This window comes from Haliaeetus albicilla, chromosome 2, assembly GCF_947461875.1.
Source record: "Haliaeetus albicilla chromosome 2, bHalAlb1.1, whole genome shotgun sequence".
NCBI classification, from domain to species: domain Eukaryota; kingdom Metazoa; phylum Chordata; class Aves; order Accipitriformes; family Accipitridae; genus Haliaeetus; species Haliaeetus albicilla.
In genome coordinates this window covers 42,647,498-42,663,392 of record NC_091484.1, presented here as the reverse complement: position 1 = coordinate 42,663,392, position 15,895 = coordinate 42,647,498, and the positions used below count along the sequence as shown (strand labels likewise).

The 15,895-nt window shown below is 45.4% G+C and overlaps 1 protein-coding gene across 1 annotated transcript in view; it reads right to left on the bottom strand.

Annotated features, from left to right (window-relative positions):
- JAZF1 (JAZF zinc finger 1) overlaps positions 1–11,173 on the bottom strand; it is a 201,384-nt gene extending 190,211 nt beyond the window's left edge. The window contains exon 1 of the mRNA XM_069772643.1: positions 10,915–11,173. Coding sequence (XP_069628744.1) covers positions 10,915–11,029 — 115 coding nt within the window. The 5' untranslated portion in view covers positions 11,030–11,173. The remainder of the gene's footprint in view (positions 1–10,914) is intronic.
- Positions 11,174–15,895: the final 4,722 nt, after the last annotated feature.

The following is a 15,895-nucleotide window of genomic DNA, read 5'->3' as shown; positions in this document are numbered from 1 at the left end:
GAGGCATTCCTTCGCTTCCAGAACACTCTGTGGTAGTAAGCAATCCTGCGGCTGGCACACTGTGCTGTTTGCAAGAACATAAGGGGTCACTAGCTGTACATCCACCATGTTTCAGAGGTCAGTGGAATAAAGTAGAATTAGAGTGATACTACTACAGGAACTGTACTTTTTATTTAAAAAAGAAAGGAAAAAGTCAGGTCGCCACTGAGGAAAAAAAAACAAATGCAGTTATCAATTAACCCAGTATATCTCCAGAACATTCATTAAGCTTAGAAATTAATGTTCATTTCTGTTATATTTGTTTCAATATTTGAAATGCACTTGAGGCCATACATACAGTTCAGGTATAGCAAGAGCAGATACAGAATTTCTCACCCATCTCTTTCACAATAATTTCTAACTCAGAGATATGAAAATTGCTACAGAACTAAAATTCGTCAGGTAAAGGCTGTTCAAAGGCAATTTTGGTGGGTTTTTTTTTTTAATTAAAATCCAACCACTTAATATTAAAATACAAGAATGCAACGAAAAATATCCACAGAAGGTAACAGCAACAAATACCTTTTCCCCATCCTGGGCATTCAGTTATTGTCGCATACCTGAACAAGCTCTTGATATTTACCCTGGCTCTGGAAGCAGGCTGAGCAAGCCACTAAAACTCACTGACATATAACCATGTTCCAGATCACAGTGTCCAACACAGACTTTATCTCCCTGCTGAATCTGGTCTAAAGAGAGCCCTGGGTAATTGCACCAAAGTAACTGTCAGCAAAGACAGGGTATTTGCTCTGTTCTGAAGACAGGCTCTTCATAATCTCACAAAAAACTTGTCAGTGAGAAAGGGGTTATTCTGGATAGCTGAAACAAGACAAAATATTAGGTACAGGTAGCTAACTCTCTGGATAGCTGCCCTAGGACAGGACCAAAATCTGCAACCACTGTTAAACATGGCTGCTGAATATAAAAGCATGAGGACCAACACAGCTACAGTGTCGGCACTTCCCATCTATAAGAGCATTTACATAGTTCAGGAGTATTTAGTCAATTTAAGAGATTTTCTGACATGTAAGGAAAATGCAATTATTACCAATGCTAGGACTGTGTGGAAAGAGTCCTACAGCCCAGCTACAAAGTCCTTCTAAAGTATAGCAAGTGCTTACACTGTGCCTGGGAAAAGGAAGATTCCCTAGCATAGACCTGTGAAATGAAAGTGCGTACAAAAAAAGCCATGTAACATTATCTTCCCACCCTCCACAACCACACTACTACCTTGCCCCATGTCTTCCCAGGAGCATAGAGCACTTTAGTTTAACTACAGTAGACCACCCTAGATCAATCTAGTTCCTCCCTGGAAGGCTGTGCAACCATGGGATTTTATTTTAAGCACCTCTTAGCTTTCTTTTTCCCTCAAAATACCATAGTAGTTCTAAGCAATTTTTAGTGAATTTTACTGTCAATGAAGCTGTCAACTGCCTGGTCCATGCTGCCACATCCACGGTACTCTGCATTTGGATGAATAACCCCCAGACTGAGTGCACAAAGCAGCATACTCCTGAGCTTCTTCCCTCTTCTGTGCTGTCACTGCTGCAGAGATTTTTCACTTCCCTTCCACAAATCCATCTTTCCCACATTAGCATACTCATAAAGTGAGTCAGGAAGCTCTTGCAATATGGCCCAAACAAATTTATGGGGAAAACCGGTTCTTTGGGTTTTTCCTTAGATTCCACTTATCTTTCCCCTCCCTCTATGCAAAAAAAAAAAAATAATGTTCAAATAATGAAGACCTGACACCTCGGTAGGAAGGCTCTGCAGGCATCCCAAGTGCTTAACAGGATAAACAGGAAGAAAAGCTCCCTGGCCCCAAACTGAAATAGAGATGAGTATATGAGTAGTTCATTGTTACTTTTTGCATCAAAACTGGGACCTTAACAACTTTCACATCACCCAGTTATCCCAGCACAACCATCAATGATGATGCCTGCGAGGTAGCAGACACTTCTCTACTCAACAGCAAGTCAGAGAAGTTGCAACACTTCTCCAACACATTGCTAGAAAAAACATGTAAACTTCCAGGGTTTCCCTACAAGTTTGTCACCAAATTTACTTGGATCAACGTCAGTCCTTTGATCTGAAGACAAAGGAAGCAAGGGTAGACCTCAGTAATTTGGTTTGCAGCTTCCACCTGCAAGCAGGCAAGCATCTGAAGTCTACACAAAGCCTTTAAATGAATTTTGAGGTCACTCCCATAACACTAATACACACACACTCTGATGAAAATACACAGCAGGATTGCATCAAAATAAATGACTGAATAATGACATAGTGTTATTTTCTTCACTGAATGCCACTGTCATCTACCACATAAGGGGCTGAGTTCACATTCATGTACCCATACCAATCTCATACAGCACCGAAATTGGACTTCTTGCCTCTTAAATGTACCACCTCCCTACCTCCCAGTTTCTGGGTTACAGCTCTACTTGCTTCTATTGGGATAATTCCAAGAAAGTAAGATGGTGACTGCATTACACACTGCTGAAGAAGTAAGTGATACTTTACATCTATTTCTTCCTTTCCACAGCATACTCAGATATTCAGCAGTTCTATTTTTATTCAATGAATATTTACTATCTGTCAAAATATGCTGGGGAAAAAAATGAATTTCCAGAAAGAACAGAAACATTTGCAGCTTACTCAAGTTTGACAAAGTAGTCTTGGAGGAAATTAAAAAAGCAAGAAAAAGGGGGGGGGGGATCTCAGAAGTGTCCAAATATTTTCTAAATTAAAAAAACATTTTCTTGGAGCAGTTTCAGCAATGCCAACATTTCAAAATGAAAGTGCTCAGCTTTTCACAAAAAAACTCTTAAAAAATAAGATGGCCTCTATTAGCATGCAGTGAAGTCTTTCTCAAAATCAGAAAAAGTGTTTCAAAATTCACCCACAATGAAATTCTAATCTTTTTGGCCATAAAGAACTGACCAGCTTGGCTTCCCTTAAACTGATAAATTTCTTCTTCTATGTCTACTCCATCCTTTGTAACACAAGATGAAACATTAAAAAGATATAACTAACTGTATTTAAGTCAATCAATTCTTTAATGAATTACAGTATCTTAAATGAAACTGCACAGTAGTAATGTACTCCATCCTGGGCACTCGTCAGAGACACAAACAGCACCACAGTGTCATCAGCATCTCTGGTGAAGAAATCCATTCTCCTTGTTTATCTTAGCACAAAGTTAAGAAGGAGCCTCCTAAGAATTCACGGTGAAAAAAAGCAAATATTAATAGCAAAGAAAAATCATTAAACCATAAACTGGAATATTTCTTCTATTCTACAGATCAGAATATTGTTCCAGCCTCTTGTAACTAAAGAAAAGTATAACAAACCATATGTACTCCCCTAAAGCACTTCCAAAAGTCTCAAGGTAGAATTCCACACCGAGTAACAGGAACTGGTTGTTTAATTTTAATTGTGAAATTATTCACTGAGAAAGTCCCTTAAAACCAAGGATCCTTTTTTGTTAAACACAGCTGATTTATCAAATCAATTTTCTAATTGCTGCCATTTCAAATTAACACTAAAGTCTTTGCCTCTGCCTTTCTCAAAGTGTATATAGCCGCTATTTACTTAGATGTTTATCATCCAACTTTTGAACTACTGCTGCTTACTAGAGACAAATAAAATTAATTCTCAGTGAAATACAGCTTATTCAAGAAAAAGAATTATAAATATAGAAAAAAAAAAAAGCACATTCAGGAGCAACATAAAGAGTACACTGGAAGCAGCTGGCCTCCAGTGCTTACTTCTTTTGCATTAAAGTATTCTGCAGCTTGACACAAAATATTTCTCATTGTTTGTTTGTATTTGCATTATATTATACAAGAGGAAGGAATGGTAGGTAAGATTATGTCCAGATTGAACACATAAGTTTCTTCATCTTCTAGTATCGCCTCTTCTTCAAATTATCTTTTATTATACAATTCCTGGTCTTTTCACATTCCCCAAAAAATGATGAAGTGAAAAAAAGGTAAGTTGACTGGCAACCACCTGATTATTTTACAATTCTCATAAGGACTGCAGGTTAGCTACAAAAACATCTTCTCACACCCTGAAGAGTAGACATGATAATCACTGTAAGTTTCCCCCCAAAACTAAGTATGCCCTACACAAGTGAAGTATAACACTACTGCTACAAGTTACCTGATGTTTCTTCAGTTTTTCATTTTGACTCATATTTGCGTAGATCTGCTGGTGTACAAGCAGAGCAATCCCTGCCGATGGTAGGGACGCAGCCTAGCAGCAGGCCTCACCCAAAGTCACTCAAGTTGGCAGAGGAAAAAGGAAAGATCCCTCCTAGCTTTATGTGAGGCCTTCAATCTTTAAAAGGAAAAATCAGTTTGCAGCATGTTCACAGGTGTTTGCCTTCAGCCCCTTCTTCCTAGAACATACCCACTCAAGCTTTACGCCATTAAGACACTTTATGCCTTAGCCTCGACATACTTGGTAACCTCAGAACAAGAACAAATTTCACAGCACAGAAGTATAAAAAAAATAATCATGTTTTAGTTAAAGTTTAATGGCAATTCCATTTACCTCCATATGATTAATATAACCTAGCATTTGTTACAAATGTTACACTTACATTTTAACACAATTTAAATTCAAACCCAAAGAGCAAAGGAAACCAGACTTGGAACTGGAAAGTAATCCAAATACCTGCTCTGCTCAAGATTACAAGTGGGGAAAAAAGTGCTGATTAGAACTGTTAGTCAAAAGAGAGTCTATCTGATAGAAAAGCCTTCCTGAAACAGAAGAGCCTTCCTCACCACACCAACTTGCAAAGCAAATAACCAACATCCCTGGAACACACATCCTTCCACATCACTGTGAAATGCATTTTCAATAAATAACAAAAATTACAGCTGTAGAAGTACTGGGCAGAGGATGAACTTAAGATAAATGTAGCCATAAATGTAGAAAGTTGCTTTCCATGAACAATAATTAGTACTACTGCTGAGGTAAACACACATAATTGATCTTTTATTTTGCAAGGCCACACGTTCACGCACATTACTGGCAACTAAGCATGGGTCCGTCCTCCGATTTCCAGACACTGAACACAGCATCCCATATACCTAGTTGCCACATCACTCACAGTGTGACAAGCCTTGGGTTAAGATCTATCACCTCTTCAAAACAGCCAGTCTCAACTCCAAATGTTAAATTACACATTGAGCGAGTGCTAAAAGAGAGTTACATGATGGTAACCCCTTAAATGATGTTCACACTCTCCTGAAGAACTCAGCTTTAAGCGAACAAAATCTTTCATACAGACTTAAGTTTGCTAGGCCTTCCATAAATGCTCATGTGTAGCCCCTCACTCTCATCTTTAGCAACATAAAAGGTTTGCATCTTTTTATGCTTGTTTTACACAACATACCGGGGGCTCCCATATATAGAAGCTGTCATCTATGTCATATTGCACCCAACATACTTGTGGAAGTTTGGGCAACACAGCAGAGGGGAGTGACACACACGTTTTAGCAATACCAAATGCCATTTTGGCATGTGCTCACAGCTGGCTTGTAATTCAATACCTTTTACTATCAAAGTGAGGATACAGCACAACCGTTATTAGCATTTCTGGGAAAATACTGAAAGTGCCAACTTTAAGCAAGCTGCATGCATTCAGCCAATGGATTATTAAACCACTCGAGCTCTTTGCTGTGGAATCTGGCCCCTTGACTGCCTAATACTAAATAAGAACTGAAGTCACTGAAGGTAGCAGATGTCAAAGTTACCACCAGACGCAAAATTTCAAAAGCTTCTTTCCCCTTCCACGTTACCTGAACTTTGCAGATGAGTAGTATTTTATATGTAAGATTTTGGTCTGTCTTCTGCAACTGTTCTTTTATTGAAGAAGTTTTATTTTTCCTGCTAATCCTGTCACTTAGGAAAGCAGCTGCCTCTGCTCCCACAGCAAGTACTGTTCTGTTACAGGACCCATCCTAATATTTGGGAATCGGTCAACTTTGATGAGAAGCATCATAGCTCCCAGTTCCAACAGCAATATAACACAAATACCTCACTGGAAGCTATCCAACACCAGGACTTCCTACAAAGTTATGATGAAATGTTCACCAACAGTAGATCATCTTAGTTTATGTAATTACTGTATAAGCAGATAGTCATCTTTTTTTTCCTTCAAATTCTTCTAGCAGTTTCAGTGCAATACAATTAACAAATTCTACTTCCACTAAGATAAAAGTGTCTTCCGATTTATCTTGTATATCTCTTCCTATCCACTCCTCTATCTCTTTGGGCCCACCACTGTATGTTCAGACACTCAGTTCATTCACATCCATTTCCTCAATGCTCGATGAGTCTCAGAAGCAGGACTGCTCACATCAGCCATACAGCTACACACCTGCCTATGGCATGTCAGTACTTATCATGAACCAAGTGAGCACGTAGTAGCTCATACAAGCAACCACCTCATCTGCACACATGATTGAAAATATTCTTCAACTAGAAATACAAAGCAAAAATTAAAATAAATATGACAATGTTGTCAAATCTGATTAAGAAATTCAGTTTAAATATTGGCTCTTCAGCATCAGAGTAAACTTTGTATCAGCAACTAGCTTTAAGGAACTACTTGTCCCCACACTAAAGGATGCAGTTCAACCATGGGTAGATTAAGGAAGAATCAAATCATAGGGGGGAAGCGCCCCCAGAAACCAAAGTGTGTGACCCTCTGGACTTCTATGCACAGCTGAAAATACCCCAGAAGATTAATTATACCAAGTTAAGACTTAAATGTAATTTCAGAAACACTCTGTGGAACTAAAGGTGCCATTCCTAACATCACAGCTGAAGACACTACCAGGACTACAGAAGTGCAATAAAATTTGCCACGTTGCCACAGCTGAATACCCGGTAGTTCAGGGTTGGGACTTTTTGGGGGGGGGGGGGGTGTGGTTTTGGGGGGGGTTTCTCCTCTCTTGACAGTACGCTGGGGAATTGACAGGATTAAGTCCATTCCATTCTATAGTGTGAACCTAACAAATAGCAGTAAATTAGGCCTTTTGCTCCCAGACTAGAGACATCAGAAAAGTCAACGTGCAAGGGATCAGAGCAGCCAAAACCAAGAGGCAGGGAGATGGCCTAGCAAGGCAGACTAAAAGCACCCCTTCTCGGCACACCTGCAGAGAAGATAACAACAGCACTTCAGGTTGCTTGGACAACACATTGGTAGAAAAAGCTCACAGAGAAGTATTTATTAATCAGCAGTTTTAAATCAATGTCTATTTTCAGATGTGAGCCACAGAAAATGTGAATACGTTGTTTGATAGTATTGCTACAGACTTAAGAGTTCCCCCTGCAGAACATGGTCTCATTGCAGAGGACACCAGTAGGGCCTTATGAAAGACCCCAGAGCATTGCTCCTGAGCTAGCCTAATTCTTCACAAGTCTTCAATACATAAATGCAAAACCCAGAAAGCAGGTGATATGCTGATGGGCATGTAGCACCACCTCAGAGTTGAATATTTCATCCAATGGGCACAACTCTCCCAGGTTATCTGCACTGATACTTTTTCAAGTAACTGGTAATTTATCAGGAGGCCACTAAGATGTAAAAGAAAAAAACCAAACCACTGTACACTGAATTATTTCATTACCATATGATTATTCATGAGTGTTAGGAGTAAGGAAAGCAACTACAGAATGCCTCAGAAACCAAATATATTCTGTCCCCAGAATGCCGCAACAGTGTTTCCTTACACTAAGATGAGCTTTATTTGCAAGGCTGACCAAAAAAGATCCCTCAATAAGTATTTGTTCCCACTTTTTCAGAGACACAATACAGCTCTGAAAAACCAGCAAATTCTCACCAGCACTCCACTGATGATGTGAACGATTATTAACCCATCCTGTAAAATGTGGCAGAGCAGCAGCATTGCAGCAGCCAGACCATCAAGAGCCCATGCCATACACACCTCCCCACATTGAGCTGTTTGCAGCATCAAGTTTGTTATCCGTGCTGTAACACTGTCTGCCCAGCAATCGCCCACTTCAGTTTAAACTAATAATGGAATATAACTCAATCAAGTTTTCTTCATTCCTGCAGCACACACAGAATGTCCAAAGCAATGTGTTTATTATACAGCACGTTACTCTTCAGTCAATATGCCAAAAACTACAGTCAATTTTTCAAAGCAACAAATTTCAGTGCACATTTCTAGACCTGTATGACAGCAAAAATTGGACGCCATTTGCATCAGACCTACTGAGAAAGCAATTCCAACATAAGCTCCTATTCAGACGTTTACTCCTTTATATCCCAGCTGCCTTTGGAAAGGTTAATCACCTCTTGGCTGAGCGCTGATCTGGTGAGCTTTCATGGATTCTCATCCTTCAGGCTGCACCGGGAGCCCCTCACACACCAAACCGTACAGCTGAGCCTCTACATGAGAACTGGGGTCCCCACTCGGTGTCACTGGTGCAACTCCTTACTGATTTTTCCAGTGTTTGATACAGGCGAGTCGCATAACATACCTGCACCTTGTATTCACAAGCAGGTCAAGTTTAACCTGCCATCACACTGAGGTGAAACATTAAAGATGAAGCACGAGCAGCAACCTTACATCACTCTCCACCAGTTTCTACTCAATCAGCTGCCATGTGTGACATCATATGTGCAAAGTTTCAGTTGTGTCTTGCAAGTCTTGGCAAATGACACGCTTGATTAAATGTATGCATGTTCAATCTGTAGTACTTTGAGATAAGAAAAAATAATGAATAGTGGCTACAGAATTAAATATACAATGATTAAGAAATTACAGTATTTCAGCATGAAGTTCTCCTCTCTGCAGAAGAGTCTTAGAGCCGCTGATTGGGGATTAAACAGCAACGCACAAACCGCATGGGCTGGACCGTATCTTTTCTGACACCCTGTGGGCTGTGGCACCTAGGGGCTGATAATCTACTTGAGAGACACACAAAATGACTTATAACTTTCATTTTGGGAAACTGTTTCCCCTAAGCTTTTCTGGTGTAACGTGATGCACGGTGTAGAAAAAGCCAAGAACCTTAGATTCAAAAAAAACCCCAACTATCACAACAGTATGCTTGCACGATTTCAAGTCATAAATTACACAGTTTTGCGTTATGTGGTTTTGTTACCTCATACTAGGCATCGTGATAATTATGAGAACCACACCTTCCATCTCGCTGACCTATAACATTACGTTAATGTAACATTACACTCGCAATTTAAGCTTCAGTGATTTTTTTTTCGGGTATCCAGGCCTGCCTATTAAAACTTAATAAACTGAAATGCACACTAGCTTCATCATTCTGCAGCACCATGTTGTTTCCTCATCCTTCCAGTGAAACAGGGGAGTCTCCGGTCCCTGGATGCTTAAAAACTCCTGTATTTCCGCGCCCCCTCCCCGCCCCGATTTTAAAACTTGGTCTGCTTCAAAGAGTTAGCTCAATTTTTGACAGTTTAAGCACCGTATTTTATTAGCAGAAAGTCGAAAAGTTTCGGAGGGGAAGCAGCCTAGAAGCCAAGGCAGCACACCTGCCGAGGCCGAAGAGCGGAGGTGCGGGGCGGCGGCAGCCCAGCGGCGGGGCCCAGCCCGGCTGGGGACGGCGCAGGGACGAGATGCTTTGCTAGAAGCCGGGGCGGGCGGCGCGCTGCCGGCCGGCAGACCCTCCACGCCGGCACGCCTCAGGCCCGGCCGGGCGCGGGCAGGCCGGTCCCGCCGGAGGGGGGAGAGGAAAGTTGGCGCCCGCGGCCGGCCGGGAGCCGCGCCGCCCCCTCCTCCCCTGGGCGCCGCCCGCGCTGCCGAGGGGCGGCCCCGGCGGCCCCTGCGCACGCTCCCGCCCGCCGCCCATGAGGCGCCCTGGCCGGGAAGGCACTGACGAGTCATCGCCCCGCCGCCCGCAGGCCCGGCGGCGTCCCCGCCCCCGCGCCCCTGGCGGGACGGGCGGCTGAGGGGAGCGGGGGGCGGCGGCCGTTGCGCGGCACGGGGCGAGCCTACAGGTGATGATCCAGCGCGGCCTGGCCTGGGCTCCGCGGCTAACGGCAGCGGGTCGCAGCGCGGCCGCCTTCGCCACCCGCCCGGCCCCGGGGGCGGCCCCGGGGGCTGCACCGGCGGCGCGGGTCGCCGGCCCCGCCGTTGCCGCCGCCCGGCCTCCCTCCCCGCCCGCCCGCCGCCGGGCCCTCCCTCCACGCCCACCGCGCCGCCGGCCCCGGCCTCCCTCACGCCGTCCCTCCGCCGAGAGGCGCCTCCCGCGCTGCGGCGGCCGGTGCGGCCGGAGCGCGACCCGTCCTCCCCACCACACCTAGCAACAGCGCTGACAGGACGCAGTGGCGGCGGCGGGAGGAGGAGGAGGAGGAGGAAGCGGAATGGCTGCCGCGGCGGCGGCTCCCTCCCCGGAGCCCTGACAGCCAGAGCCGGGGCGGAAGCAGCAGGCGGCGTGCTGTGCCTGTCCTCCTCCCTCCTCCACCGCCTCCTCCGGGCTTCTGCGCTCCCTCCTGCCAATGCAAACTAACTCCCCCTCGCCAAGGGCCGGCGGGCTGCACGCCTCCCCCGCACCCACCCATGCCGCCGCCGCCGCGCCGCACGCCGCCTCCCCGAGGAGCCCTCCACGTCGCCCGCAGGACCGCTCCCGCCGCTCCTCGCCCGCCGACCTCCCTCCCCCGGCGGCCGCCGCCGCCGCGCCCCAGCTCCCACTGCACCTTGTGCCCCCTACCCCGCCCCGCGCCGCGCCGCCGCCTCACACGCGGCCCCCACGCCCCCCGCGCCGGCCGCCGCGGGGCGCCCCCGCCGCCCGCCCTGCCTTGCCCTGCCCTACCCTGCCCCGGCCGCGGCCCCTGCCCCGGCCCCGCCGGGCACTCACCGATGTGGTTGTCCTCGATGTGCTCGATGAGCTCCGCCAGGGTTGGGAAGTGGAGCCCGCAGCCCCCGAACCTGCAGGCGTTGGAGAAAAAGGAGGCGGCGGCGATGCCTGTCATGGTGTTACATCGAGATCCCCCTGCGGTGCCTGCTCTGCCAGGGCCGGCGGCGGCAGGGCGGGGAGAGGCGGGGGCAGGGGGGAACGGGACGGAGAGAGAGAGATGGGGAGCGAGAGCGAGAGAGAGGGTGGGGGTGGGGAGGAGGAGGTGGCGGCCGCGGCGGCGGCGGCGGCAGCAGCAGCAGCGTCGGGAGCGGCGGAGGGGAGGGACGGGCTGGGTGGGGGGAGATGAGGCAGCCGCAGCTGGGAGGAGGGACCAGCGCGGCTCTGTAACAGCTGTGCTGCCCCGGCGGCGGCCGCCGGCAGCGGGAGGAGCAGGGCACCCGGGCCGCCCTCCGCGCCCGCCGCCGCCGGGGGACACCCGCGCCTCCCTCGCCGCGGGGGCGGCGGAAGCTGTCGTCCGGCACCGAGCGGGGGTGGGGAGGGGAGGAGGGCGCGCCCCGCCGCTAACTTTCCCCCTCAGCCTCTCGTGGGCAGCTGCGGGGCCGGGGGCTGCAGTAGCGACCGGCGGGGCGAGGGGATCTGCTCCTGGGGTAGGTGCTGGGGCCGGGACGGCGGCGCTCGTCCCGGGGGGGCTCTGCCGGCCGCCGGGAGTTGGCTCCTAACGCGCCCGTCGCCTCCACCGTACTGGGGGGAAGCAACCAGCCCTCGCCGAGGTCGCTAAACCGAGGGGCGGTCGTTCCTTCCCCGAGGGGAGCCGAGGCCGCCAGACCCAACCCTCACCTGCCCGGCGACGAGCCGGAGGCCCGGGGCACCTGTGCGCCCTACGGCCGGCCAGGCCTCGGGGGTAGGGGGGGCTCTCCCCGCCGCCAGGTGGGGGGGGGTGTCCCGCCCGAGCAGCCGGTTACGGCCCGCGGGCCGGATCCTTCCCGCCTTCGGCCGGCGGCCGCCAACATGCCCGCTGAGGCGGGGCAGGGGTGTGAGGCGGCGGCCCTGGGGGGGGAGTTAGCAGGAGTCGCACACACACCTTGCTCCCAAACCCTATTTTGACTTTTTGTCTCCAGAAAGCTATTCAGCAGAGAGGCTGATTAATTGATTTTAATGAAGGTCTCCCTAGGCTCAAATTCGCAGACAGCTTTATTTAAAATTAAAAGGGAAAAAAAAAAAGTGAGAGATTGCTTGTCAGGAAGGCTCTTCTCCACACACACACCCCCACCCCTCACCCCTGTTTTATAATCATCTCTCTTTTTTCCATATTTATATGGTTCTACAATATTATTCATGATTTTGAGCAGAAGTGTGACTAGAAAAAGCCTCAAAATCTGTATGAGGCTCTCCTAATCATACAGACATAAGTGATGCCACTGATCCCGCTGATGGATAACAGTCCCAGGCTGTTCTCACCTCTGTAAAATTAAGCATGTGCATAAGAATAAGCAGAGCCCTTGCCTGTTTTATTAACTGTATGGCAAGTGGGAATGTTCCTAGCATTGGTGTGGGAGACGAAGAATAGCAAAGCTGAAAAAACGCGGTAGAATGGTTAGTGAATGGAAAGACGAATATTTGCCCATTTGCTTAAAGCATGAAAAATCTTAGAGCTAGTTCCTGGTGTCTGCCCTGTATATCAGAGAACCTATTGTTTGTGGTGAGAAAACAAGCTTTATCTTGCAGGTCGTTTCAGTCATTTTCTTACACATTCACTTTAATACTTTTCTGATGTTCTGCCTTCATCCAGTTGTATTTTTCTTGATGTATGAATCCACTCCATTTAGTTTATATCAAAGTAAACAAAGCAAGCACAACCCCTACTTTCCAGAAAAATACCATGTGAAGAAGCCTTCTCTTACTGCAACACGTAGAGTTTGTAAATAGAATTTGCATAGCCATGAGATGCTGTAACAATATTGTAGATTTTACACTTTAAAACAAAATGGTAGCATGGGCACACGGTAGTGGACAGTACATTTTCAGGGCTGACTGTGGTCACCCTGTAGTCTAGAGGGTTGGGGAACTGCTGCTGTTAGGCGTTTCATGAAAATGTGTAATTCTTTTGAATAATACAGATGGCTTTGCTATCTGACATCTTGTCATTTGATCCACCTGTTTCAAGCATAGCTACTTCACAGGTTACTATTCTTCTAATTTCTCCACTGTCTTTCTGATGTTATTGGAGGAACTTGCTCACTGTGAGTTGACTCAGCAAAGGAGGAGTTGTTCCTGCTTAAGACCATGATCCTGGAAACTCATGCCACACAAGCTGCCGCCGTGAATAAAGCCACAAAATCAGGTATGTGCAAGTGCCTGTGTGATCAAAACATAAAGCAATAAGTAGCGAGTGGGGAAGAGGACTAAGATGGTAAGATAAGCATCTTCTCTAATAAATTGCAGTTTGGAGAGTGATTTGTGCAGTCAAACACACAGGCCTTTTTAAAGCTATAGTGGTTTTGGTAAGTGTGAATCCTCAGCACCGTTAACAATATCAGGACTGTAGATTTTACATTTTTGTTTGCATATGAGTAGGCACTGTCTCAGTGTCAATCTCCTGCATAATTCAAATGGAAAATTTCTAGGGCAGGAAATCAAGATTAATCAGAATAAGTATTAAATATAAGAATTTCATGTGGCTTATCTATCAAGGTCAACAGATGCATGGTTTAGTCTATTTGTTATGAAACAAAACTGTGATGGACATTGGCTTGATACCAATAACTTTTAATAGCTATTAACAAAGAACACTGGTCACCTACAAAGCAATCAAAGTAGTTTTGTAGCTGTCAAGTAATAAACATTCATGGTCAACCACCTGCTAGTAATAGACAATGTAATGATTGCTTTCTGATGTGTGAACTTGTTCAGTTAGCTGCAGGTCTCTTTTCATTGTTAAATTCTCTGGATTTTTGAGACCTTTTGAGCTAGGGAGAGCACTTAACTCTTGCAGCAGTCAGGAAGAGCTGGAAAGTCAGGAGTTATTTAGTGTCCCATAGTGTAAGGATTCAGGTCAGTGTCTTTTTATGAAGTTACTCCTCCTACGCTGTAGGGCCTGATTTTGTAGATACTCAGCTTTGATGGCTTCACTAGAAGTTAGGATAGTTAAACCACTTCATATTTTTTTCTCTATGATTTAAGCTCTTGGAACAGTCTCCCTGTTTGGTTTTTTTAATTCCATAGAGTCAGGAAGGTTTTCTTCCCAGCGTAGTTAAAGGCCTTCTCTCCCTGGTTTTGGTGTCAGGGCAGGGGACCAGGCTCATGACAGACAGGTGTGAAGAAACCCAGTGAAGAATGCCCCAAACTTAACTCTTCTCATCCCTGATTCACCATTGCTGTTGTGTTACCATCTGTGTATTACAGACAAAATACATTATGCCCTGGTAATAAGTGGTGTTTGTAGAAAGAACACGTACTCTTCCCCATGTACTTGTTGTTCTTTCTTCAAGTATCTGGGAGACGGAGTAATTTTATCAAGCTTCTTATCAGTGGTTTACCCGATCCAATATATTTTGAAGTTCTTTGTTATGAATGATCATTTTCTTATTCAAGCTTTACTAGGATGGAGAACTAGGATATCCGTATGACAAACTGGCAAACTAAGAGAAAGTGCTCAGAAGTTGCCCCTGTCGTTTTGTTCTGTGGGAGAAATAAATGGAAATTAGACACAACTGTTTTGTCAAGCCATTCCTGGTTGCTGAGTAGACCCATTTCAGAGGTGATAATAGCTATCTTAAAGGATACTTCAAATAAATGGAGCTGAGAAAAAGCTCAAATGGCTGGTAGGCCCTGTTTTATTTGTTTTTGAAGAAGTTGTTTTGAAGGCCCCTTAGACCCTTAGTTTCACAAGCATTTCATCTTAAGCAGGCTCTTAGGCACAACTGAGAGCAGGACTGCAGTGAGAAGAAGGATGTGCTGCTATTCAGACCTCAGTGCAAGGCTGAGGGCTGATTAACTGAGTAGATTTCTGGATCGTCTGATTATCTGCTTATAAATGCATATGTTAGGACTGCATCTTTTCTTCACTAACTTCATATCTTTGTGCCTCATTTTAAGTCCATTTTGATAAAGAAACAAACATGTTTAGAGTAATTTTAATTAATTTCTTCCTCAAACTGATGGTTTATGGTCTTGGATCCCTAATCTCCTTGGATGGCCTGGCTCTTAGACATTTTTCAATTACTTTTGACTACTAGCCTTTCTAATAACCAATCTTTACTAATAAGTTAGTAGTTATATTGTGGTAATTAACTTCTCTAACTGCTGGGCCTTATCTGAGGATAGGTTGCTACCAGCCACTCATACTGTTCTGGATTCCCAAAAGCTGATTATTCTGTCCTAATGCTCCCTGGAAGGCTAGAGGTCTGAATTTGAAAAACTTGGTAGTTGCTGCCCTTGGTGCTTTGAGGGTGATAAGGCTTTTATTGAAGATACCACCCTTCTGTCAAATAGTAGGGAAGTGCCAACACTTGCTTCAGAGTCTTTTTTAAAGCATACTTGTTTTCAGCTGCATTTATAATAGTGGAGTGTTACTAAGAAGGTTGTTATGACTCTTGCACAAGGACGACATGAATCTGTGAAACTCTTTGAAATTACAGTCTTACCACAGTTCTGATTTTTACATTATTGAAGTCATACTTGAAAATATCTACTTATGTTTGTTCTAAAGAAAAAATAAACCAAGGATAATTGGATATTACAAAGAAATGGTTAGCAACACCTTCCCCCCCCCAAATTTTCTGATTAATTTTTCAATAACAATTTTAATAATTTTATTTCTGCTTGCCTCTGCATACTGGCCGTATAAGAAATGCCGCACAATTTGGGAAGATTTCATAACAGAGACATGTCACTGCTGCAAAGTAATTATACAAGTAAAACATATTTATGCACTTTGTGTCACGAGAATCCTATTTTTAATTTATACTGCTGAATTAGTTTT